Source organism: Ciona intestinalis, chromosome 7, assembly GCF_000224145.3.
Source record: "Ciona intestinalis chromosome 7, KH, whole genome shotgun sequence".
NCBI lineage: Eukaryota > Metazoa > Chordata > Ascidiacea > Phlebobranchia > Cionidae > Ciona > Ciona intestinalis.
This window is the reverse complement of record NC_020172.2, coordinates 3313355-3340271: the sequence shown is the minus strand read 5'-3', so window position 1 is coordinate 3340271 and position 26917 is coordinate 3313355. Positions and strand designations below refer to the sequence as shown.

The 26917-nt window shown below is 37.8% G+C and overlaps 2 protein-coding genes across 2 annotated transcripts in view; one reads left to right on the top strand and one right to left on the bottom strand.

Annotated features, from left to right (window-relative positions):
- The window catches only part of LOC100180022 (structural maintenance of chromosomes protein 4), a 23850-nt gene extending 11639 nt beyond the window's left edge, over positions 1 to 12211 (top strand). The window contains 18 exon segments of the mRNA XM_026835111.1: positions 11 to 151; positions 482 to 632; positions 891 to 1055; positions 3059 to 3295; positions 3564 to 3749; positions 4199 to 4360; positions 5214 to 5414; positions 5878 to 6030; positions 6290 to 6518; positions 6682 to 6871; positions 7202 to 7292; positions 7295 to 7336; positions 7666 to 7857; positions 8320 to 8505; positions 8890 to 9005; positions 9269 to 9379; positions 10965 to 11148; positions 11655 to 12211. Of these exon segments, the coding sequence (XP_026690912.1) occupies positions 11 to 151; positions 482 to 632; positions 891 to 1055; positions 3059 to 3295; positions 3564 to 3749; positions 4199 to 4360; positions 5214 to 5414; positions 5878 to 6030; positions 6290 to 6518; positions 6682 to 6871; positions 7202 to 7292; positions 7295 to 7336; positions 7666 to 7857; positions 8320 to 8505; positions 8890 to 9005; positions 9269 to 9379; positions 10965 to 11148; positions 11655 to 11813 (2896 nt within the window). The 3' untranslated portion in view covers positions 11814 to 12211.
- Positions 12212 to 12796: 585 nt separating this feature from the next.
- LOC778711 lies at positions 12797 to 26322 on the bottom strand. The gene is made up of 4 exons (XM_026835174.1): positions 25319 to 26322; positions 18432 to 20860; positions 16277 to 16384; positions 12797 to 13555 (listed from the first exon to the last, which is right to left on the bottom strand). The coding sequence occupies exons 1-4, from the start codon at positions 25389 to 25391 to the stop codon at positions 13358 to 13360; spliced, it is 2808 nt and encodes a 935-aa protein (XP_026690975.1). The 5' UTR covers positions 25392 to 26322; the 3' UTR covers positions 12797 to 13357.
- Between the last annotated feature and the right edge of the window lie 595 nt (positions 26323 to 26917).

Genomic DNA, 26917 nt, shown 5'->3' with positions numbered 1-26917 from the left:
ACAATTCCAGGAATAATTTGTCAAGAGAAAACGAACACAGCAAAGCAAAAATCGATGAAATTTTGGCGAAAGTTTCCGAATTTGAAGAAGGGTTTAGAAGCGTTAAAGAGGAAAAGAAAGAAAAAGCAAAAGAATGCGCCAAAGCTGCGAAGTGAGTTAGATTGTTACGTTTTGAAGTCAATATACTTTGTATTATGAGTTTATAAACGTTAAACCGCCTTGTAAGGTAAATATATGTACGGTACAAAATGGTTTTTAGGTAAATTAAAAATATAACTTTATTTACAATAAAACTGTCTTTGTGCATAGTAATTCGAAACTAGGTCATTTTTCTATTCTTTGTTTACTACCAAATGGGACGAGCAAATAGAATAAAAAGATATTTCGTCTCCCCCACCCCACTATATATATGTGCTTAAGATTTTACATTTTCTCGTTTATAATTAACCTTTGCAATACTATGTCGTATTTTGTTCCACAGGGCAAAAGAAAGGGTTGCCGCCACGCTCGTTGGAAAACGAGACGAAATGAGAGCCTTGGAAAAAAGAAACGTAAAAGTTTTCGAAGACCGTAAGCATAGGAAAGGGAAGATAAAGGAACTTACTAAGAAATTGGAAAAAGAAAAGAAAAAAGTACGTGTCGGCGTTTACATGGTTTTTGTATACAGCTGTATAATATATAGGCTTGAATCGAATTACATTGAAAAATGTCGTTAACGTTTTATTTTCGTTACACTTACAAAAACGTTTGGTGATGCCCGTGTCTTCGTTACGATTTTTACGTCATTGTCACGCTTTTTACGTCAACGTGACGTATATTCTATAAAAGTGAGTTCAAAAAAACAATTTTTTAATTTTTTTCATAATTTTTTATTCGTCTCTCTTTCTTAGATCTCAGATCTTGAAACTCTTCCCGAAAAGCACGAAAACGAGATCCTGGAGCTCACGGAGGAGAGGGAGGAGCTTGAGAAGAGGAAGAGAGAGATTGAGGAGTCACTTAAAGAGGCGATGCATGATCTGAAAGAAGAAACTCAGCAACTGCAAGATCAGAAAGAGGTGAATTAAACCTTTTAATAAAAAAAAATCATTTATTTGATATGTTCGTATTTTTTATTATGTAGTACTGTGGGGTAAGATGGATAGTGTTAGCACATACTCAATATCCCATATTTCCTAAACTATTACTAACGCATTTTTACAGTCGTAAAAATACAGTATATAACTATAACTTGGACGTTTTAATAAAAAGTTTTATTTTTTCCGATATAGTCATATTTTATATATTCGGCCGTGTAGATTGATGTAGTACTGTGGGGTAAGATGGATACTGTTAGCACATAATATCCCATATTTCCGTGAGGATACTGTATATAAATCTAACTATTTTGTTTGCTGATTGTTTATTGTTTAGTGTTACTTTGTGTTCTGTTATAACTTAATTTAACGAGAATCGTCAACCAGTATAACTAAACTGGTGCTAAAAAAAATACACACAGTTACATTCTAAACTATTTTTAATTTTCGGGTCGATTTTCGGGGGAAAAAACATAGTTAGTAGTTACACTTGATGTATTCTGTTATAACTTTTAAAATTACGGGAAACGCCTACCAACAGTATAACTAGTTATTGGATCGAGAACGCCGTTGCTCGATGTATTTTTAATTTTCGGGTTCGATTTTCGCAGAAAAAAAGTTTAGTTAAACTTAAAAACAAACTTAAAAAAACTACATAAAAAACTTTAGTTACATAAGGTGTTTGTATTTTGCAATGTTTGTACAAGAAATGTACATTTGTCAGCAATTAAACATTTGCTAGCTTAGCTGTCGATAGCTACAGTTTAACAGCTGGCGTGTTATTTCTTATCGAAACTCGTCCAGACTGTTGTTACGTGTTAATTATTGCTTTAAAGTGTTTGTATGTAAACTTTGTGAACCGCGTTATTTTGACTGACAGCAAATGTTAAAAATGGTGCTTTAGTTTTGCAATTGGTATTTGATTATTACGCTTTTTCCTGTTACGTAATCGAATTTGACGTTGACGTAAATTAAAAACAAGTACCGATTTGAAACACTACGATATCAAATACCAAAAATTTCACGTAATTTTTAAATATAACTTTAGTGTAATCACCCTATTTTAAGCTGTTGTAAAATGTCACTTTTACGAATCATTTTTTTTTGTAATGTCATTGTCTCATTGATCACATTTGTTTTTAGTCGCATGACCTTTTAAATTGTCTCTGTTTTAAATTTTACCCCCAGGAGCAGGACTCGTTGTTTTGCATATAACGTCACACGCGTTTGTTACACCAACGTGTTACAGCAGCTTTCAAAAACAGTTTGAAACACAATACCAAACCTTTTTATATGAATAAGTTTAACTGTCGCAATAAACGTCGTAAATAAATTCTAGCCCATTGGCGCGTCACGAGTCCAGCAAATGTTTGTAAACCCGTCAAAACGAAATAGTTTTTAAACCAATATTTAAATGCGTAGGTCACATTGGAAAATTCCGTATGTTGTAACATGTTATTGTTTAATGTATACGCTTTTTATTTAGTTCCGTGACCTTTTTAATTGTTCCTGTTCTATTTTACCGTCCGAACGCCTAATTTGCATATAAGCTACACGCCTTTGTTTATATGGTTTTGTGTATAGGTATGTTGCAACACATAGTTTTCACAAAGTTAGTTTGATATGATGGGAAGTGGTTTAGGTATTGCGTAATCGGCGTGCGTAAACGCTATGTAGCGACGCGGGCATTTTTTGACGACTATACAGTCACGTTTAGGCAAAAATGTCATTTTGAGGCATTAACATTTAACTTTTAAAGGTCGTTCTTAGGAAAAATAGATAATAAAGTTTATAAATACATGTATTTCTGTAGTTTACATTGGCAAAAAATATTGACCGATTACGGTTTTATCTTTTTATATGTTGTATGTAAATGATTGTATTTTTATATTTTTTTCCCCGATCTTAAAATTTAGTTATTACCCTTTTTGCGTAGTTGAAACAATCACCGTTGTTTAATTAAATTAGTCTTGTTTACACTACAGGAACAAGAAAAACTTTTACTTGGCGAAGTTAAATACGTGAACGAGGCTAAACAGCAGTTAGACCTTGCCTCAACTGAGCTCGGTCTTTTCGCCACGAAACTCACCAACGCCGAGAACGCTGTAGCTCGGTGTCAGTCCAGGATGCAAGAAGCAAGTGATGCCGAAAAGACCGCGAAACGAAAACTTGCCGAACTGCAAGCCAAGGGGTCAATTGATTTGGAAAAAGAAGTGAAATCGGTAAGAATACTGATTACTGCTAAGCGGTTTAAAATCGTCGAATTGGAGCACGGTATTTTTGTCTTTCGTATTACCCCCCTCGGGCCCCCTAAAAACATATGTCATTTTAAAGTGACATTTTTTTAGGTGCATTTTCGTATTTTTTCATTTAAGTGTTAAAAAATTATACTTTTCATTAATCTTCTGTTAAAAAAATACGTTTTTTTCATTTTTCTATTACTCTTTAAATTTTTTACATTTTTTCCAATTCTTTATCCTCCGGACACAGTTGGAGCAAGAGGTTGAAGCTTTGATCCCAGAGGAGCGGAAGTTGGAATCAAAAGTCCAGGAGTCCACCTCCACCCTTATGGAAGCAAGACATAGCGCCCAAGCTAACCGCTCCCGTGGAAAAGTCATTAACTTTCTAATGCAGCTGAAAAACACGGGCAAAGTACCTGGGATTTACGGACGATTGGTAAGTAGAGATATATGGTACTGTGGGATAAGATGGGACACCTTTAGGACATGATATACAAATATTTTGACCGTGTTTTTAAACAATTTACACTGGTCTATGGGGGTCGTGAGGATACGGTTTTATAATTCTTTGAATGTTCTTTGTTTACTACTAAATGAAACGAGAAAATAGAATGAAAAGAAATCCCGTCTTCCCCCACCCCATCGTATTTTACGCTATGGGACCTGAGATTTAGGCCAGAGTTGACATATTACCCCAACACCTTTGGTGCTACCGTTTTACCTAAAAAACTAAATAACTATTTAAAAAAACTGCAAAACATAAATTTTAGACAAATTGAAGCCGGTCGCTTCTAAAGAATTCGACAGCCTTTTACAGTAATATAACCTCAGTTTTACAGTCAGGTGTGACCACAACACAAATTACAAACTTTTGTTTTGACCTAGGGCGATCTTGGTGCTATAGACACCCGGTATGACGTGGCTATTTCATCATGTTGCCCGGCCCTGGAGAACGTACTGGTCGACTCCATAGAGACGGCACGTGACTGCGTGGAGCAACTGAAGCGGAACGATGTCGGGCAAGCGACTTTTATCGCTCTTGACAAGGTGAGAGTTTTAACAAAAGAAAAGGTTAAATTTTCAAAAGAGAATATAGTAGGGTGGGGGATGGGACACCTTTAGCAAATTATATCCAAATATCCTGATTGTGTTTTAAACAATTAAAACGGTCTATTGGAGTCGTGAGGATGCGGTTTATTTATAATTCTTTGAATATTCTTTGTTTTCTACCGAATGGGTCGAGAAAACAGAATGAAAAGGTGTCCCATCTTCCCCCACCCTACTATATTAAATGATTGCGCAATCGTGAGATCATTTGTTTATCAAAAGCAAGATATTTCAATATTGCGTAATCGAGAAAAATATTAAAAGATTGCGCAATCGCATAATAAATTGTGCAATCTTGTAATATTCCTTTGTTTGTAATTTGAGCCGGTTCCTTTTGTTTTAAATGACCTCAAATATTATGACATTATATTGAATATAGTAATACTATACCCATACTCACGCCGTAACTTACTCAATAACAAACTCTTGTCATCCTTGTAAAACGCTTGTGTAAAGTTATAACTCAATGTATTTATTTTTCCGTTTTGAAAAAACTTTTAAATTAAAAAAGTGATATTTTATATGACCAATATAGTACTGTAGGCCCTGTGTAGGGTAATATAAATACCGTTAAGATAAATTCCATATTTCTTGATAATTTTAACAATTAAAAACGTCATTTCAGAGTCGTGAGGATACGGTTATATAATTCTGTAAATATTTTTTGTTGTTACCAAATAGGACGATAAAAAAATGAAAAACCTGAACTATCATAACCCTACCTACTATATATTTATCATTTATTTTAACAAGATTATTAATGTAAAACTAAAAAAATAACTAATTTTTCCAGATGCAAAAACACGAGCACGCGCTCAACAACGTGCCCAACACCGCCCTCCCGCGGTTGGTAGATTTAATCCAAGTGAAGGAGAAGAAATACCATGTCGCATTTTACCACGCACTGCGCGACACACTTGTGGCTGAGGAATTAAACGTGGCATCGAAGGTCGCTTATGATAAAAAGCGACGATGGAGAGTCGTAACTTTGCAGGTAGGAATATTATTATTGATATAGCATGCTTCGTAGTAGCGTTTAAACAGTTAAACGGGCATACCAACGAAATATCTAAATATGAATGTGATCTCAAAGTATCACCAAAGTTTAAAAATCAATAGCCTGCTTCGTAGTAGCGTTTAAACAGTTAAATGGGCACACCAACGAAATATCAAAATTTGAATGTGATTTAACGGTACCTCTAAAGTTTTTGAAAAAAAAGCAATATATAGCATGCCTTGTGGTAGCGTTTAAACCGCTGAAAGAGCTTACATAAAAAATGTATTGGCTCAAATGTGATCTAAAGGTACCACGAAAGTTTTAAAAAAACGAAACAGCTTCTGCAACATCGCTGGCACGAGGTGTATGAAACCGAACACCGTGTTATAACGACTAACGTTTTCCGCCCACGCGAGGATAAAACAAGTTACATTCATTTAAACACGCACCTTTTACACAGGGAGAACTCATAGACACCTCGGGTACCATGTCCGGTGGGGGTAACAGGGTAAGCAGGGGTCGTATGGGGTCAAATATCTGCAACGAATCGACCCCTGCCGAGATCGACGCCATGGAAAAAAAGAAAAATAATTTCGAGCAAAAATACGAGCAGGTAAATTTAATAATTAGGGTGGAAACTTTTTTTGTAAAATGCGTTGTAATTCGTAGATTTAGTTTATTATTTTACGGTTAGAATTTTAGTTCCGTATTTTGCGTGAGCGCAATTAAAATTTCATACAGTTGCCATAATAGGACTTTTTGTTATTTTATTTTGCCCTTAATGTAATTTTTATAATCTATTTTTTTTTGTAATAAAACGTTTTTTATATTGTTACGTCTATAACGCTGATCAGTGTTTCCCATCGTTATAGGTTCGCGAAAGACGTGTGCAGTGCGAACAGGAACTCGCGGAAAAGCGCGAAGTATTGCGCAATACTGTTACGCAGACCAAACTGCTTCAGCACGATTCGAAAAATCAACACGATGTAGTCGCTGAAATGAAACGGTTGATGCCGCAACTTGAACGTGAACTGAACGCAGCGCAACCGGACCCAGTGCAGCATAAAGCGCTACAGAATAAAGTGAAGCAGTTGACAAAAGGTTGGTATAGAATATAGATTGTGATTTTATGTGGTAACTCGTAAACGGGCACGAGGTGTGTGGAACAGAAAACCAGTGTTATATATAACGACTGTCGTTGCCCCACCCAATGAAGAATAAATAAATTACATTTATATATACGTTTTATTAAATCTTTTTCCAGCTTACGATGCAGCTTCAACGAAGACAGAATCAATTGAAAAGAAGAAAAACGAACTAAATTCTGAGATCTCTCGCATCCAGGACACAAAACTTTCTCCTCTTCGAGAAAAGCTGAAGTCCGCAAAGACAACTTTGGAAGAAATATCGAAAAAAATCACAAAACTTAAAGTAGCAGTTACCACTGCAAAAAGGTAAAGAGTTTTCTAGATTTTAATTAATTTATGGTATTTTTTATAAAAAAATAAAGTTTTTAAAATATTTTTTATTATAAAAAATTGAAAATATTGTTTTTTTTACAAATTTGAATTTATGGTGTAGCAACTGTTTCATGCTGTAAAAAAGCATGAACTTCAATTCATTATTTCACTTCTTTTTATTTATTTTTTTGAGTTTTTAATTAATTCATAGTAAGTTTAAAATAAAACACAAAACTTTTTTCTTTTTTTTATAAAAATTTTGTTGTGTTTTTTTTTCTTTTAAATTTTAATATAAACTTCAATTTATTATTCCCGTTGCCATAGAAACTATGTTAAATGCGAAAAGAGCATTGAGAACACACAGAGCCCGAAGCTAGAGGGCGACTCTTTGGAAACCTGNTTGGCAAGTTAGAAGAAGAATGGAAGACTTTAGAAGTGGATGGAGCTGCTGTGTTGCAGGTATTGTTTAATAAATATGGTTTCTTGTCTCATTTTGTATTTTTACATTTTTCGGTGTTTTTTCAAAATGTACTATTCTTTTGTTTTTAAGGATTTTTTTTACTTATTTAATTTTTAAGGTGATGTCGAAACATGATGTAATTTATTCTGTCTTTTTTCTTAATAAGTGTTTGAATTTTTTATACCTTTTTTTTAATTTTTTACACTTTTCTTTATTTTTAATAAGTTTATAATTTTTGGTTTAAACTTATTAGTTTTTTTAAACTTTTTTTGTTTGTTTTTTTTACCATTATCTTAACTTTTTTATTTTTTATCACATTCCATTTCAGGCTCTCGGGGAGGCAGAGGAAGAATCCTCCAAATTGAGAGATGCTCTTCAGGAGCAGCAGGAGCAACTGAAGAAGATGGAGAAGAAAGAGGCGAGTGTCGCTGAGGCTTACAAGGAGATGAAACAAAACCAGGAAGCTTTGTGTGCAGGAACCAACACCAGGAACGAGAAGATTGAACAACAAAAAGGATTGGTGAGTGTCAGCTTAGGAGTTACCAAGTTTGTTACTTTGTAAGTGGTTTTTTTTTGTTTTTCTGTATGTGTGACAATTTGGACAACCCATTAGTGACCACTGGGTTGGAGCAATTGGTGCCAGACTAAAAATATGCTATAAACATAAACAGATATAACATATAACTTGAATTTATTAAAAAATAAAAAAAATCAGTTATGTTCATATTGTATAGCTGTTTAAACGTGACATTGCAGGAAATAGGATTTCTACCAATTTTGTGCAATGTTACTTACAAAGCAATTTACAGTTTTAGGCCAAATAAGCCTTAAAATGGCTGGTGGTAGTAGTAGATAAACAGGTACAATAACCTTACAAACTGATAATAAATTATTTAACTTTTACCCAAAAAAACGATTAAATTTTTACCAAAAAAATATTACATTTTTTTCAAAAAAAAATTACAAATATTTGTTTTCACAGCTTGGTAAATTGAAGCTTCACAAGATTGATGGAGAAGAAACTCTTCCTCTTCCCTCCTATCCTCCCGAGGAGCTGGATGGGGTGGTTTTAGATGAACTTAGAAACAAGATTACCCTGCTAGATATTGAAACCGAGAAATTACATCCGAATATGAACGCGATAGAAGAATTTAAAGCAAAACAACAAGTTAGTTTTTTGACTATTTTTTAATGTCGAAATTTAAACCTAAATAGAGGATATATTAGAACGTGGGGTAAGATGGACGCCTTTGGCACATAATATTTCATATTTCCTAATTCCTAGTACTTACGTTTTTTTGACTTCGGTGACTTTCGCAAATTGGGTTTAAACAAACTTGTTAGGTTTTGTTTTGTTTGTGTTCCCCATTCATGGGAAGGCGTAAAATAGTTTATATTTATCTTATCAAAAGCATTTTGTGTGCGCAATTCTACTTGGGCGTAATTCTACCCGTACGCATTCCTCTTTGTGCGCCATTCTACTTGTGCGCAAAAATATTTTTATTCATATATTACAATACATGATAGCAACAACAGCATTGTAATTATACAGGTTTACTTACAACGTGTGGGGGAATTAGACCAAGTTACTGGCAAGAGGGATAAGTACAGAGGAATGTATGATAACTTGAGAAAACGACGTTTGAATGAATTTTGCGACGGATTTGTGTAAGTGTTTTATTTTAGAACAACTTTAAACATTTTTTCACCTAGTTTTTTATTAGTTAAACCTATAGTTTTGTATTTTACTTGTTTATATTTCGGATTACAACTTTTAATGTATTTTTGGGGGGCAAAAAAATCATAATAAAATAATTTTCATAATAATTTATTTCTTATGCTTATTTTCGTATTTGTTTCTGTATCCTAAAGATCTATGTGTTTACGATTTTCCAAAATAAAAAGGTTTTTTTAACAAATTTTTTCTTCAGCGTCATCACAAATAAGCTGAAAGAAATTTACCAAATGATCACGCTAGGTGGCGACGCGGAGCTCGAGTTCGTAGATTCCTTGGACCCGTTCTCTGAAGGAATTAATTTCAGGTTAGTTCTTAAATCGGATGATGAAACAACTTTTAAGTTGGTTTATGTTGCGTCATAGAAGCACCGAGTAGGCCAACAGCCTCGCCTTTGTGCGTCAAAAAGCAAGCGAAAACCGTGACTTACGCAAATTCGCACTGGGTTTAAACATGCGTGTTTGGTTTTCCTTTTGTGAAAATGCGTAAAATAGCCTATATTTACCTTATCAAACATTTTTGTGGTCTGTTCTACTTGTGCGCAAATTGATCTGTGCGCATTTTAACATATGAGCAATTCAACGCGTGCGCAAATCTGAGGGTATCGTCTTTCTCCATCACATAGAATTAACTTGTTTTGATGCTCCTTACTCGCTTTCAAGTTACGGCGGTTATTGTGTGTAAACAAAGCGCATGTAACTTGGTCTTAGATAACATAACCAGCTAAAGTTAAACAAACCGATGATTCAACACGCTTAGTGGGAGTTACGTTTGCCTTTACTCGATTACCACACAGACTGGTAATCTTTCATAATATAGTAGGGTGGGGAAAATGGAACACTTTCAGCATATAATATCCAAATATTCTGATCAATTTTTAAACATTTAACAACGGTCTGTAAGAGTCGTGAGGATATGGTTATATAATTTGAATGTTATTAGTTTACTACCAAATGGGACGAAAAAAAGAATAAAAGATGTCCCGTCTTCCCCCACCCCAATATTTACCATGTTACTAACAGTATTATTAATTTGAAATTTCTTAAATCAGTGGTTCCCAAACTGTGGTACGCGAAGGTCTGTCAGGTGGTACGCGAGCAACTCATTAGGTTAACAGCAAACGGTCACGAGGCGTTGCTTTACGCACGTAATAAGTATTCTTTGCAAACATATCTGCACTTTAATTCTGGGCATACGTGAAAATGCATTTTAAGCAGCTGCAGGCTAATTAATCAAGGGGACAATCGATATTATGACGCAAATAATAGCCGTGTGAATTGCTATTATGTCGTAATCAATTGCCAGATCAAACAATCGCTATTATGATGCAGTGAATTCACGTGTGAATCCCTACTATTACGCAACAAACATGTTGCTTGGCTGAGGAAAACATCGTAAATATACAGCAGTGCTACTTCTGGAACATATTTAGGTTGTTTATTACCGCCTGTTGCCCTTTTTATAGGCAAATTACATCAATTTCAAACGTAACTATAAGAAAGTCAGTGCCAAGTTTGTGTTGCGTAAATTATTGGACGATCCAACTTTTTGGCCTGGAGATTTTAGTAATATAGGTGGTACGAGAACGGTACATGAACCGAAAAAGGGTACGCGAGTTAATAAAGTTTGGGAACCACTGTCTTAAATGGATAAGGAAACATAACAAATGTTATTTCGTAAACTGTACACTTCTGTTATACGACTGTTGTTACCCTGTTATGCGAGAAAAAAAATAAGTTGCATTCATTTTTTTTAAATATGTAGTTTTGCTGCTAATTCCCTACTGTATTCATAAACATAAACAAAAAATATGTTTTGTTAGGTTTAAATTAATTTGATCTTCTTTCTTATTATATATCAACAGAAAATATAATTTATTTTATATCGTACAGTGTGCGACCGCCGAAAAAATCGTGGAAAACGATCAGACATCTTTCTGGCGGTGAAAAGACGTTAAGTTCACTAGCTTTAGTATTCGCTCTGCACTACTACAGGCCTACGCCACTATACGTGATGGACGAAATAGACGCTGCTTTGGATTTCAAAAACGTTACCATTATAGCGCATTACATTAAGGTGGGTAATTCGCATTTTTTAACTGTATTACGCATAGGTTACGTTTATTTTATTGTTTTTTTTTTTGTTGTTTTGTTGTTAATGTGGTAAAGAGGCTATTATTTTTCATCTATAACGCCTAAACGGTACAGGATTTTTTCTGTACTGTTATGAAAGCGTTTTTTTGAATCCATAGAAAAGATGTTCACCTTTTCATTCCTTCTCGTCCCATTTGGTAGTAAGCAAAGAACATTCAAAGAATTATAAATCCGTAACCTCACGACTCCGATAGACCGTTTTTAATTGTTTAAAACACGATTAGGATATTTGGATATAATTTGCTAAAGGTTTTCCGTCTCCCCTCACCCAATTATAAATCATATGCAGAAGTAACTTATTACAAAAAAAGCGTTTTCCGGCGTTATTCGATTTGCTTCTTTCCCACATTGACAAAATTAGTTGTGTTTATGCATATTTTACAGCTTATGTTTTAATCCTATAAACTGACACGTTTTTTGTTCAAGCAGCAACGAACGCGTAACGCCCAGTTCATAATCATCAGCTTAAGAAACAACATGTTCGAAATTGCTGATCGTTTGGTCGGTATTTACAAAACGGACAACTGTACGAAAAGTGCGACGATCGAGCCTGGTCTTATTGCTGCTACTGCTAGTTCTCCTGCCTGAAAATTACGGCCAAAACACAGATTGTACAGTTTTATATGTACGTAGAATTTTAGGCCATTTTTGTTGAAAAAAAAGTGTAGCATTTTCTACAAGACGAAAATTCCCCGATTTCTACACGCCAAGGATTTCTAGTGTATAGTTCCTCTATGAAGACGCTTTGTTCATGGTTCTGTGTTTATTTTTGGCCCTTAATACTACGCCTTCAGATACACAACGAACAAAATGTTACCACACTGCCCAGAAGGAAGTAAATTGTCCTGACACTGCCATACTTTGACCACGAAAGCTCTAGTGTCATTTTATCAATGGAAAATCAAGCATCAAGCTACACACTGCCAAAAAAATCGTACATACTGCCTAATGATGAAGAATTACATTTTCCACTTATTCTATACGAAGATATTTGCTATTTTTAGTAGATTCTAAGTTTGAGTGTCCTATTAGTCCGTCATTTTACACGAGAAATATTTAGTTTTAAACCATGTTTAAAATAATGGTTTAAAAAGTTGCTTAATCAAAACTAGACAGCAGTTTAAAAATGTCAAAAAAAAAACTTCTATTCCGAAATGTAGAGCAGAAAGACTTCATTTTAGATCAGGACACTATACGGCATACGGTTTGTACAAATTGTATTTAATTAAGTAATCCTAACCTATAAAGTAGGCTAAGTTGTTTTAGACTAAATAATGTTTTTGTTTCTAATGTATAAAATCGAAGAACAGTTGACAGACAGGTCATAAAAAAAGACAATTATGTTTTGAAGTCGGCTTGTTCAGAATTGGAGAGCAAAACGACTTGTTTGTTAAAACTTGACTAAAGTCTGGTTTGTACAAATTGTGTTAATTAATCTAACCCATAAAATAGGTTAATTTATTATTAGGCTAAATAATGCTTTTGTAAAGTGTAACGAAAAAGGATTTAGACATATTCTAAGAGAACAGTTTCTTGTAAAATACTTGTGTTTTCGGAACGAAGGCAATTTCTTTTGCGGTGAAGTAATCAGTTTATTGTTTTCGCTCGAGTCAAGTAAACTGTGCAAAAAAAGGTAAAAAACAACACTTGCAACAAAGAGACAATAAACGTACAGTAGTTCGTAGGCGAACATGTCAGGCTATTACGTCAGTGCGTAGCTGTGACTGTCCTGTTCAGCTGTAACTCCCACGTAAAATGCGAGATTTTGCGGCTGGTTTGGTCCAGTACCTACGCACCCGTGTTTTACGCACATAAATACAAAACAGATAAATTGCACTCGTTCTTTTTCGACCTGCTTTTCGGGAACATTTGGTGAAAGATAAGATAATATTAAACAGCGGCGACAGTTTTGGTACGAAGCAGTTTAACCTGCTCGGCAAAAATACAGTTGGAACATTATGTATAAACAGTATAGGAACATTGTATGTAAAGTCCAGTCCACGAACAATTAGTTCAGTACATGTATTTGATCGTGATTTTTTGAAAGCGGCGTTCAGCTCTGCCTTGCATAAAAGGTAACGCATCAATAGATAAAAACAGTGGAAATCTGTGAAAATATAAACCGACACCGATCACGAATCTGTGTCATCCGTTTTTGCCTCCACAGTCTCTGTTTTGTCCTCCGGACTTTTTCTCGTCTCCTCCTCGAGTTTACTAGTACAAGACGTCTCGTGTTCATCCAACATCACTCCCAGTTTCCTCTTCTGAGATTGCAACCTCTTTACGCTCTCTCGGAGGAGCTCCTGCTCCCTCTCCAGTTGCTCTGCCTCCTGAAAAAAAGATATATTCAAATGAGATAGGGTTTAGCCACGATTTTAGTTGAAACTTTTTATTGAAGTAGTTTTTACCTGTAGCCTGTTTTTTTAAAAACACATTTTTCTGCTGATGTCATAATATGACATTTATTGTTACCGTATTCGAAAAGGTATATAGTACTGTGGGGTAAGATGAAACACCTTTATCGCATAATACCCCGATCGTGTTTCAAACAAGTAACAACGGTCTATGGGAGTCGAAATAACTCGGTTTTATAATTTTTAAATGTTCTCTGTTTACTACCAAATGAACAAAAAGGAGCACCATCTTACCCCAACGCCAAACCTAATATATATAAATGTATGGTATGTTTAAAAAGACTAATGCATTTAAACATAAGTAAACAGGTATATGCCTACCATGCATGTTTTGTAACACATATGTATCCTATACACAGTAGCCTATACACCCACATAAACTAGCCCAAGCTTGTTTAGGTATAAGAACATACTTGTCTACGCTTGTACAGTTTTATTCTAGATTAAATTACACATATATTGGGGGGGGAATCTTCATATTACATAATATCCTGATATTGATTTATACAATTAACAACGTTATATAGAAGTTGTAAAGATACGGTTTAATAATTCTTTGAATGTTTCGTGTTTACTATTAAATTAGATGAGAAAATAGAATGAAAAGGTGGCCCATCTTCCCCCAACCTACTATATTTGTGGTAACTAACTGTTTTTTTTTGTAAATTAGGCTTATGGCCTTGATTATTATAGTTTTTGCCTTGTTAATTAAACAAAACACTGATTAGCACGGTTAACAAACTATATTCACCTAACTGTTACAAATCATTTGTGTTTTCAAATTAGTCTGAACTCGTAGTGATTGTTGTTTCAGTCAAAACACACTGCGCGTTTTGCTTTGATTCTATTCATACCCAATAGGCGCTAACACGAAACTATATTAGTCGAGCGTTAAGTTATTAGTCGCCATAACTCATTAACTGTCTGTGGGTAAAGTGGCGCAATTGAAACCACGGAAATGCCTAACTGCGAATCCAAGTCGTAATAACCAGTTTAAACTTGCGGGCGGGCTAGGAATTCGCCTTTTTCGGGTCGCAGTACGTGGGGGTACGTGCCAGGGTACAAAATATTGGTTTACGTTTTGGGCGTGATTTCAGGGGGTTCTATTTTAGTCCTGATAACCGGCGGCCGTTTCCCGCGCCGTGCCTTTCTCCTGAAAGCTCCCATACAGTTTTTGAATGAGTGAACTGTTTTCTCGAATGCGGAAGTCTGTGAGACCGCATTATACACATTCCGATAAAGCTGTACGCAGATACACTCAGGACAGTGCGCGCTCCCAGGCACGCGCGGAATGCGTCGAACAATACTAAAGTGGGGGGTACTGGAACTAACAGTGCGGCATCGAGGGAAGAATACGTTTAAAAACAATGCTCGTATCCGGTATGATTGTCCTGAAATGCGCCACGGTTCTGTAAAACGACTCTTGGAGAGCATGCAACTCAATATGTTTAAACCGGAAAATTTAACGCGATTAAGGAAATTACGCGTCACTGCGCCTCTACGAATTTCCTATACCACACACGCTTCAACTGGCGAAAGTGTAAAAGTGATGAAATCAAATCACAAGTTGACCTAAACTTTAATTGCGGATTTTAAAGATTAATAATTATATAATACCGGATACCATTTCGCGACTGCAAACAAGACAAAAGGACAAATCGACTTGTGGTAATCACTCTTCAAAGAGAGCGATTTATCGTTTTTTTGCGGTTAGGTTTCGCAATAGTTCGTAACTCGAGCACGTGCGTTTCTCCTAAGTCGTAATGATCGTTGTTTTTCAGGGTGTAATTCAGTTCACGTCTACAGTTTACCACATGATTTGTAGCACTGGGTGGGACAATATTATACGTTATAGCGGTTTTGTTCTTATTTTAGGCACGCGGATTTTGAGCACGTTTCAGCTCAATTTCCGTGAAGGAAAATCATTGTTCTTTTATTTTAAACGTTGTTAAGCCGAAATAGATATTACTATAAACCGATTTCGCTGTAATGTTTGCACTACTGTTTCGTAACATAACGGAATGTCTGTATCGGTGTCGTAACTCTGTTTGTGGTGCGTTCTAAATTGACAAGCAGTAAAACGGGGCTTTCCATTCGCGCTCTTCTCGGGCACTCCAGCGGCGATTTTGACGTCACAATCTCAACGGTTTCAACGAAAACAAGGTTTTAAGTGTTCACGCCGCGACCCTATGGTTTCCCTATAGTCTGGCTTGGGCCACGCTGTATACCAAAGTCTTAGGAATTGTGGTCCCTGAGATCAGACGGCAATATACGCTCGTTCTATACACTGCTTGTGCTAGTTAACGAGAGTGCCAAGTCCACGTTTTGAAGTGGCCGACTCCTCTATCGTCTTTCAATAAACCTTTGGCTCGGGAACTTTTAGCCGGGAGTCTAACCGGTCTTCAGTGTAATTCGAATCCGGCTTTATCTCAATCGACGGACGCGCGCTAAAAATACGCGGAAATGATTGAAAAATCCCAACGAAACGCGGTTATCGTTTCTGTTTGATGTAGGGATAAGACTCGGTGACGTCTAGCTCAAAGAGGGCCGTTCTCCGAATTGATAAGACTCGTTACACTCGTTCATTAACCCTCAGAAGCGATAGTTAGCGCCAGCAGAATCTATCAGTTGACTTACTTTTTCAAGTCGTTCGAGAAGCTCTCGTCGACGGTTTCGACACTTTGCGGCGGCGACTCGATTCCTTTCCCGCTTGACTCGCATCCTCTCTCGTTCATCGTCGGACAACTGTCAGATAAACACGTAGTGAAAATCACGGAAGCGATAAAATCACCGCTGATGTCGCCGCAAGATTAACACCGCAAAGAAATCCCAACCGATGACATCATTGCGAATAACCACCATAAAAGTTTTAATCGATACTTTTAAGCTACTATTCCATACAACTTATATAGTCTAGGCGAAAATGGCTTTAAACTGATACTTCCTGATCTCCTGTTTCGGTATGTTTAACTATAATAGGGTGGGGGAAAGTGGGAATTCGGTAGTAAACAAAGAAAATTCAAAGAATTTCAAAACCGTATCTTCACGATTTTCATACACCGTTGTTAATTGTTTAAAACACGATCAGGATATTTGGATAGCATGTGCTAAAGGTGTCCCGTCTTTCCCCATCCCTATATATAGATACGGTACTATTGCGTTTTGTTTAAAAATGAAACACCAGCTAATATCAAAATTGTCTTAGTTATTAGTTTTAAAAAACTGGCTCCAACAAAAAAAATGACTATTGGTCTGTTATTTGTGGGCGTCTACGTTCATTTGCTGACGCAATTTTGCTATATTGGGTTTGGCGGCGGTTGAAATAAATTACAGTTTTGCGGCCCGCGCACAGTGGTTTGTAAAACCCGAGACACTAATCTATGATATGACATCATACAGCTTGGGGGTACGATCGCAAAAAAATCGAATTTAAATTTTTTTCACATTTCGAAACGAAATTTTTTATTGCGAAATTTTTCTCAAAACGAAGTATATTGAATCGAAAGCGCGTGTCACAGTTTTAAATCCCCCAAAATACGTATGTTGAGTCACAGCTCGATTTTTCTAGGCATGATGGCTTTAAGGCGAACAAACAAAACGGCCGGAAATTCGGAGTGACCAACCATGGACCACGCTCCGTCTAAACAACACATTTGCTGTTTTGTTTTCGATTCTATCCGTGCGGAAAACGGTACATAGTTGACTTAACTGTTTCACAATAACGTCACAGCCTTTCCTGTTTGTATTTATATACGGATACATGTACAATGACGCACATAGTAGGTTGGGGGTAATTCGGTACATGTATTAATTCTGTTTTCTCGTCACATTTATTAGTATACAAAGAACATTCAAATAATTATCTAGCTGTAGGAGTCTAAAATGCGTTAATTGTTTAAAACACGATTGGAAAATATGGGATTTATGAGCTAAAGGTGTCCCATCTTACCCCACAGTACTATATGTTAAAATCCTCGTGTGCGGCGCGACCTTTTTAATTAGGTATATCCTTTGTTTTGTAGCTGTCAGAAGTATCGCCCAATTTGAATTCAATGTAAAAGTGCTTACGCTGCGCTGTATTGCGCCATTAGCTGATTGTATCTTTAATATTAACTGATGCTGTGCCCGCAGAAGGTGCTGTGGTCGCGTGGCCCGCCGAACGATTGCGTACATTGGGCCTTTCGGCACCAATACACTGTCATTGACCGCTTTATTGCGTCACAATCAAATAATTAAGATCGAAATCGCGATTTGGCAAGCAGACTGTCCGGGGTCGCGGCTGGAGTAATTGTCACTCGAGAGAATGCGCCAGTGCGCCGAAGCAGGAAACGGCCCAGCCGGCTACAATGCAAATTAACGTAGGCGAGTATTTTATGGAAGCAGGGAAAAGTTTAAGTTTATATGATGAAACATAGGACCCGGTTTTACCAGGAATCTCTTTAGATAGTTAAGTCCCGGCTGCTCTAATTATACATTGGTGACATACCTTACGCGCGGGGCACAGAGCTGGCGTTTTTGGTTTTTAATCTGGGCGTATAAACTGATTATTTGTCGTGATATGGAAGCTATGAGTCATTCTAATAGTTGGGCTTATAAACATAGATGGGTGTATGACGTCACAATACGACACTGTTACGCAGTTCAGCATAATTCGCAACTCATGTGGTATTATATGTCGAATCAGCGATTTTAAAGAAATGAAACAACATTTTAACTTGTTTACTCGCTCTTAAAGTGGTTAGAAAACTTTGGAACTTAAAATTCCTATTACTTAAAGCATATGGCTACTTACATCGTCTAAATCGACTGGGGGAGGCTTCAAATAGTATTGGTCTCTCAGTTGTGTTGCTTTGTAGGCCGCAGCAGAAGGGGAGGGTCTTTTATGGGACGTTGAAGCGTTGCCCTGGTTTTCTGAGTCTTCTTGCTTGACCATAAAATGATGCTGCGGGGGCAGTAAAGGGTACACGCCGTATGTGGATACAGGTGGGAGCCCTGCTGGTCTGTACGGCTGAGGAAAATACTGTGCCTCGTGGGTAGGTTGGTGCTGAAGGGGTTGGGCTTGGGAAACAATATGCGGTTGACGCCTGTGTTCTAGTATAGCCGCAGAATCGTAGCCTGTTGCCATTTCGTGGCTGTAGCCGTCGTTTTTCGGGCTCTGTCGCTGGTAGGTTGAAGTTGACTGTAAGATTCTTTGGTGCTGATCTAACTGGCTTGGTACATGAGGCGGAAGTATAAGGTGGGGAAAAGGCTTGAGGTGCCCCACACCTTCTAGCATCTTATGGTGCTGAGATATATCGCCTGCTGTCATAGGGGTGGCTACTGAATGCGGCTCCATCGGTCCCTCGCTGGTTGAACTTGGTTGCTGGGTTTGGCTGTTCATGCACTGGCTATTTCTTCGTAAAACGTTACTTTCGATGCTATGTTGTGGGCTCTGCTGACGTACATCCCTTCTAATCATTGGCAGCGACTGACTCATGGCAGTCATCAGCAATCTGTCACCTCTACTCACGTTTTTGCCAGAATAACCCGTATCCGATGCGCAGCGACCGGATGTCAAAACGGTATAAGTTTTTGAGCTGTGAACCGTCATGCGCTCGTCTGCCACTGACGATTCCTGGGAGATGCAAGACTGCTCTTCTGGCGCCCGAAACTCGCTCAAAACGCCCGTGTCATTGTTTTTAGGCTGCTCAAAAGTTTTCGCGTACTGGTATTCACTTTGCGGTACGTTCCCTTGTAGTTCTGAATTCCTGTTGCGAAAATCGTATTCTAAACTCCGCTGGTCGCTGTAGCCTGCCTGGCAGTAGTCACGTGTAGTTTCTACCTGGTACAGATTCTGTCCGCTGTTGACAGAACTCGTTTGATCCGCGCGAAAGTTCTTTACGCCGCGACAAAGAGAGACGCTCGCCTGACGTTTTTCTTGCGCGCCCAAAGGCGAAGGTAATTTGCTACCGAGGCTTTTTCTCCCTACTTGGTCTACCGCGTGCGCACACGGCCCAGCGGCGCTTTCAAAGCTCCAGGATTCCCCTGCAGGTACAGCAGGAGCAGTCTCTTGGCAAAACTCGGTAGAATCGCTTGCTATTATGGAATAAGAGCCACCAAAATCTGCAGCGACGTCCTTGATATTTCCTTCCGTGTTTGAACTGAACAAACTATCCAGAGAATTGTCGAAATTCACTGTTTCGTAACCCTGCCCGGTTAAAACGCAATCTGCTGAAGTCTTACGGTGCGTTGTAGCTGAATACTGGCACTGTGGCGGGTATCCAGCTTCTTTGAATGACGGCGAGCGCTCCCACGGTTTCCCTTCGTTTACAAACGAGTTTTTTTCCCACTCGCTTCGAGTCCTGGTAACCTCACCTAGCGAGTTAGCTTTTCTAAGCTGCCCGACCACTTTCGGTTTATTCGGTAAAGTGTACCTGGCGTCGTCAAAGCTCCCTGGCTTCTCGAAAAACTGTCCAGGCTGCTGTTGGTTGTTGTACAGACAGAGATTAAGCACCTCGCTCTCCTCGCTGTCGACAGCGCTCAGTTCTCCCCCACCGCAAGCCTCGAAAGACGACGAGTTGGAAAACGAACTCAATCCGGACGCCGGTGACGTCATGTATGGATCGGTGGGGAGAAAAGAACTCGGGCTCGCAAAGTTCGCTTTACTCCTGTTCAATTGTACCGACTGCCTGCTGTACTCCTGGCCAGCTATTTTCTGTGGCCACTTCGACGCCCTCCTATTATTAGATCGGCCCATCGACGTATTAACACCGCTGCCAGGGCCGCCTACACCTGTTGTCGTAGTACGAGGCGCGTCAATACCACAGTCCGAATGCTTCCTGTTGTCGTGGGCAGACGCAGGTCGAGAGCTACTGATGTATTGTAGAGCATGCTGTTGCTGATTGTATGTATTGCTGACGTTTGAAAAACCCTTAATCCTTGACCCGCTACTCTGTCTTCCAGGTCCCATGTCCTCAGTCCCGCCGTAGTGATTTCGTCTATTCAGCGTCGTGTTAGTGTTAAGCTGCGGTATGCGCGCTACGTTGCAGAATTCATTAGCGTAATTGGGCTGCGCTAACCCTTGTCCATACTTGGCGTGAAGTCCGCCCGACTGGCCGCCATACTCAAACTGGTTGCACGGAGATTGAACTCGTATTCCTTCGGTCTGAACGCCCATGGTTGCTCGGTTTCCTCCGTGTTTACAATCGGCATTGCCCTTCAGAGGCAAAGATACGTGGTGATCTGCAACAACAGAAAAAAAAAAAAAGTTAAAAACTTTTCAACATCAATCACCAATAATAAAGGTAACAACTCTTATGGCATAGAGTGCTAAAACTCTGCAAAACCAGCACAAAACGTAGATGGTCGCATCAGTTACGGAACCGAGCGCGGCGTGTCCAGCAGCGAGCACCCAAGCACACAAATGAAATGATATCAATTCGTGGTCGGGCGAAGGGTCGAATTTATTTGACGATCAAACCTTTTGTTATGAAATCTCGTTGGCTTCTCGCCCACGACAGCGTGACTGATGACTCATTTGTTTTTTAACAATTCGAACACTGAACTGAAAGCGAGTCTCATTGCGGCAGGTAGCGAGCAGGCGAACAGGCAGCGACAGGTACGACGTCTACTTGCGCCCTATTCCGGAAGCAGTTTGCCATTTTCCAAGCTCTCTGCCAGACATTACGCGAACGTGAAACAATAAAGACACGCCGGCGATCCGCGGGCTATTTGTAACCGAACCCGGTGGCCTGTGGAGATAGCGGAGGGGTTTTCCTACCTCCTCTGCCGCGGTGAAGTGCAAATAAGTGGCTGCTATTGTTTTGATTGCCTCTCGATACAAGCTCGATAACGTGAAACGCTAAACCGCCGTTTATCAACACAAAGAAGACATCTGTGCTTGTGTAGAAACATGTAGCGCCGAGGCGACATTACGTATAGGTACCAGTCGCCTCCATATTACGCCATGCCTATAAACGGCTGCCCGATACTTTATATATAAGCAACTGCCATACACTGCACCCATAATGACCGGATGTGCGTTCCTCGGCACCGGATATCAGTGGACAGTAGCTGTCAGTCTATATGGGCGCTGTCTGTTTATTTAGTAGCAGGAAGTTATTCGTATTAGCGTATATACAGATTATGCTTAGCTTTTGCAAAGTATTTAAATGTCACCTCTAACATTATAGAGTATATAGCTGACACTAACGTAACTTGTGACAATTATCCTCTAATAAAATGATGGATTATAGATTTGTTTAAAGCATAAACATCCTTTTAAAGTCCTGTGTGTGGTCAGTACATATTAGAAGTGACTCACAAAAGCCGTCTAACTGACGAGATTTTTGGTGCACACAGCAGCCATTTTGTTTTACGCATACACAATAGTTCTCCATTTTAAACCATTAAGACTCTTAAAGGTGTAAGCCTAGACGAAACGCTGCAGTTTTAAGTCTGTCTGCAATGCTAATTTTGTAAAATGGCCACTATTCTAAGCATGAATGGTAATATCAACTGCATTGCCGCATTTTACACTCTGTACATCCTGCACTTTAGCTCATCTTTACTTGTAGAATACATTGGTTTTATACCCATTTAAATTATAAACCTACTCAAAAAAAGATTGAATAATAAAATACAAGCACACTATACATGATAAACAAAATGTTTGCATCTGTCTGAATTGTACAATACCCTTGACACATACACTTTAAACGAACTTTAGACCATACCCCTGTATCTATTTCTGCCATACAAATCTAAAACAAACTTTTTTTTCAAGATTTTTAGCAAAATTCTTCAAATTTTCGGACACCATTTTCTAAATAAAGGATAGTCTACTTTTTGAAATACTACTCTGTAATTTGATACCCCGGACCCCTAAACCAATTAGGGTGATGGGTTTTGGGTTAAACTTTATCTTTGCTGTTTAAGGGTCAACTGCTACAACCTGAACTACTTTGCGGTAAAACATAAAATGTGCTGCCAAATTACACGCATATATATAGCCATATAATATATAGTAGGGTGGGAGAAGATGAGACAGATTTAGCACTTAATATCCAAATATCCCGATCGTCTGAGGATACGGTTTCATAATTTTTTGAACTTTATTTATTTACTACCAAATAGGACGAGAAAAAATAATGAAAAGGTGTCCCATCCTATCCCATCGTACTATAACTATATAATATACTGATATACTCTATATGTCTGTTCTATGCTCTGAACTAAACAGATGTTAGAAGTTTAATTGAATTTTACATAATCGATTTTGTCTGCTTTCTAAAACCTTTAGCTTTATAATAACTGCCACATTAACCGCTTAGTCTATATTGGTTAGGCATATTTCTGTAATAAGAAATATCTTTTCAGTTAAAATATATATTCGATTCGCTAACGTATTTTTCTAATATCTGTTTAAAATCTATAAAAACTAAATTGCTAGCTGGATTCTTTCTAACTAATATAGTCTATTAAGCATAGGTTTAGTATCTGATCTGGTTTCCTTAAACAATCATTGCTATTAGTAGGGTGGGGAAGGCGGGACACCTTTAGCACATAATATCCAAATATTCTGATCGTGTTTTAAACAATTAACAACGGTCTATTAGAGTCCTGAGGATACGGCTTTATAAATTTTTAAATGTTTTTTGCTCATAACCAAATTGGAGCAGCAAATAGGATGAAAAATTGTTCCATCTTCCCTCACCCTACTATACATGACCAGTTTCAACATAATTCCTGCTGCGTATTGAATACAAACAAAAATCTCTACCCGCACGAGCACAACGTTCGCCTTTTTATGATTTTCCTCTCCTTGTGTAATACTTCTTGTACAAAACTATAAAATCAGTCGAATATGCGCTTGTCAATTGCACCAGCGCGTCATCGGGTTATGAATCATTCGTATACACTGATTGATTCTTCCGCCAATCGCGTGTTGATATTATTTCGTTCCGCAAACGAAGTCGCATTCCTTAAATTTCCGGAACCCCAGAAATTGTTCAGATTCTGCGACATATGATTTCTATATTTGGCGAATTACCGTGCGGTGACGAACCATATAACTGCGTGGGCGACGACAAATATAGTGGACAAATAAATGTTTTATACGGTATTTACCGTAAAAATAGGCGAACACATGTTACCTAATATGCGCAAAATGTCACCCTTTGTGAAAATAGCATTTCACGTTATTGATTCAACCGCGCATTTTAAATGCTCCTTATAATAAAAATATAAACGCATTGGAAGCGGAAAATCGAAAACAGCGAGACGTATTGAACGTATTTGATGATATCATCATTAGGCCAATAACAGGTTACAACGAATTTCGTCATTACAACTATGGGCTGTAATATGTTCGCCACGAGAGTTGTCTGGTAAAAGATTTTGTTTTTTTAAAAGACCTTGGATGAAACATTCGTGTTTTAACGACTGTTGTTGCCCCGCCACGCAAAGATAAATCAAGTTTCATTTATTCATTTATAGAGCTTACTATTTGAATGAATGTAACTTACTTTATCCTCGCGTTGCCGGAAAACGACAGCCGGTATAACGCCAGTGTTCTTTTTTATGCACCCCTTGCCAGCTTATAGAAGTTATGTATGTTACTTTGTGGGTGATTATTAATATTTTTTTTTACTTTGAGCAACCCAAATAAAAAAATAAACATTATGTTATGATTTTCCGTAATTCGTTGCGGTAAGCACTCTTTTCGTGTATAGTCCATAACTATTTAATTTGTTGGAACTTCGTTGGTATAAAAATAACCATTTGAAGCGGCGATTTTTCGCAACAAAAATGCGACAGTTATGCATCATGCCTAATAACCGGTTTAGATTCAAGATAAGATTTCTTAGATTTGAATCGCACTTCCGTTGTTGTCAGTGTACGTTTAATGACATTTAGCGTACACTGTACCAGCATGTATGCATCATCGCTGGCCCACAAACGGATATTATTCACCATGCGGTTGCTTAATCATTCAAATTCGATTCTCGCCGAGTTTAAGTTGGTTCACGTAACGAAATGTGCGGACTTACAAAAATAATTCGAAAATCTGCTAAAGCCTATAAGATTATAGCCGCTTATTTATGGATTTCCATTTAAAACGCTTTATAATTAAAAATAATTTCATTTAAAGCGACGAATCATAAAAAATAATTGCTTTTCCGGTTAAAATATAATTGTCAATAATTTTATAAATATTTATAGCAAGATTTTATATTAAGTTTGTTGCCAAAAATCAGAGCATTTATATTAGCAAATAAATATTGTAATTTACCATAATAATGTGTTTCAAATCTCATATCGGCATCTAAATTAAGAGAATTTTTATCCATTTATTTTACCATTGGTGCCAATTTATAAAGTTTTAAATTTATTTTAACCTTTAAACTATAAAGTGTTTCAAAACACTGAAAGCCATTTTTTGGTGGTCAATTATTTTTTCTCTTATTATATAGGATAATTGACCAACATAGTGACCATGCAGATACCCTATAAGGTCTCCAGAGAGAAAATTAAGGCATTCAGACAGTATTAGTAGTCTTCCTGGCATAGTTTTCATAAATTATAGAATATTTTTAGAAAATCGGTGCCCTATGCTGTCCTATTGTGTTTTCCTTTATAATTTTATGATAGAAACATAAAAGGCACCTCAGAACGAAGCATATGGTACTGCTGTGTCACCTGCTGGTATCTTCTTGGTTGGAATCGGCAGTTGCTTCTGATTATCAGTGATTTTCTCAGCACGTGACGTCATTCCATGGATGAATCATCCGCACGGCCTATTCAGCGATAACAACCGACGAAAAGCTAGCACTGAAGCGTCCTGGAAACGAATTGTAGACATGTAACGGAAGTTTACCACACTAGTCCGCCTGGCGTGAACCTGGGCGATCTGGAAGTCGAGTTTTCGCGTTGTTTGGCCTTAGTTTTACCTCCACCTGCCTCCAGAACACGCGCCCGCCCATGGGCATATAATGGCGGACCTCACGTCGGAAACGCACAAAATCGATACACGTGTATACTGTACTGCTGTATTCCTAAAACTGGCTGTACATTTTCAAAGAAAACTGACTCTAACATGTTTATGCTGTACTAAAGCAACTAAAAAACTCGGACACTACTACTATTGTACACTTCTCGCATTCCTTGTTTTTGGTTTTGCTTCGCTCGCTAACGCGACACATGGTACATTGCTGGCGGGTTCGAAAGTGGCGGCAGCGTTTGAATTGGCGGCGAAGCGTACACTGCCGCATGGAAGCGCTTGAGACGATGAAATCATCATCCGAAAAACCTCAAACGGGCCGGCACCGGTACGACGGATCAACTAGCAACAGGATATACGAGTGTGTTCGTCAAGCGGTTTAATTCCCACGACCCCCCACAATATTCCATTGCTGTTTACAGTGATTATTGTCAATTTTCTGGCTCATTTATCAAATCATAACCAGGGTGTCAGTAGGGTAGTACTGCCCGCTTTTTAACCTAAAACTCAGCCACAATTTGAGGTCTCTATGGTCAAATTACGTGGATTCTCAAAACCGCTTCCCTTTTGAGTTAAAATAATTTATTTATTTGCTTGACCAAGCCCCCAACCCTGCAAATAATGGCTGGACCGAAGCCTTGAAAGTCGTTTGAGATGATTCATTCCAGGAAACCGTCTCGGGAATTTTTTGATATTTCTCTGCCAAGCAGAAACAAACATTACAACTAACCCCCATTTGACACTAGAACATCTGGGTGATATTTTAACGGAATTCTTAAATAGCTCTTAATCACGCTTAGGAAAAACTGAAATGAATACATTTTTGTTGTTGTTGTATTTATATCTCAATGCTAGAACAATTATGTTATTTTTCTTGATCACAACTGTTTTTCCGGCATAAATGTATTTGACATTAAAGTTATTTAACGTTGGCGTTTTTCAAACAAAGCTAAATTAATTTGTTATAAGTTTAATAACATTCCAGTGTCTATTGTTAATCACAATAGCAAATTGTGTGTGTTTAAAGCGCCAAACTAACAATTGAGAAATGCTCTGATACCATACACGTTGTTAATAGTTATCCTCAAGTGTACTACGTTTTAATCTGCTGCTGAATTGTTTTACTTTATCCTGAATGAGAAAAGAACATCAAATGTGTTGTGTACTTTCGAACTTGTACGCCCTCAGTGTACTAAATCTACAAAGGCAATTTCTTCTTCTTACACTCTGTACTTAGCGCTAACAACATTACTTAATAAGATTTACAAATTACAGACTGTTTTGTACAATGACCTTAA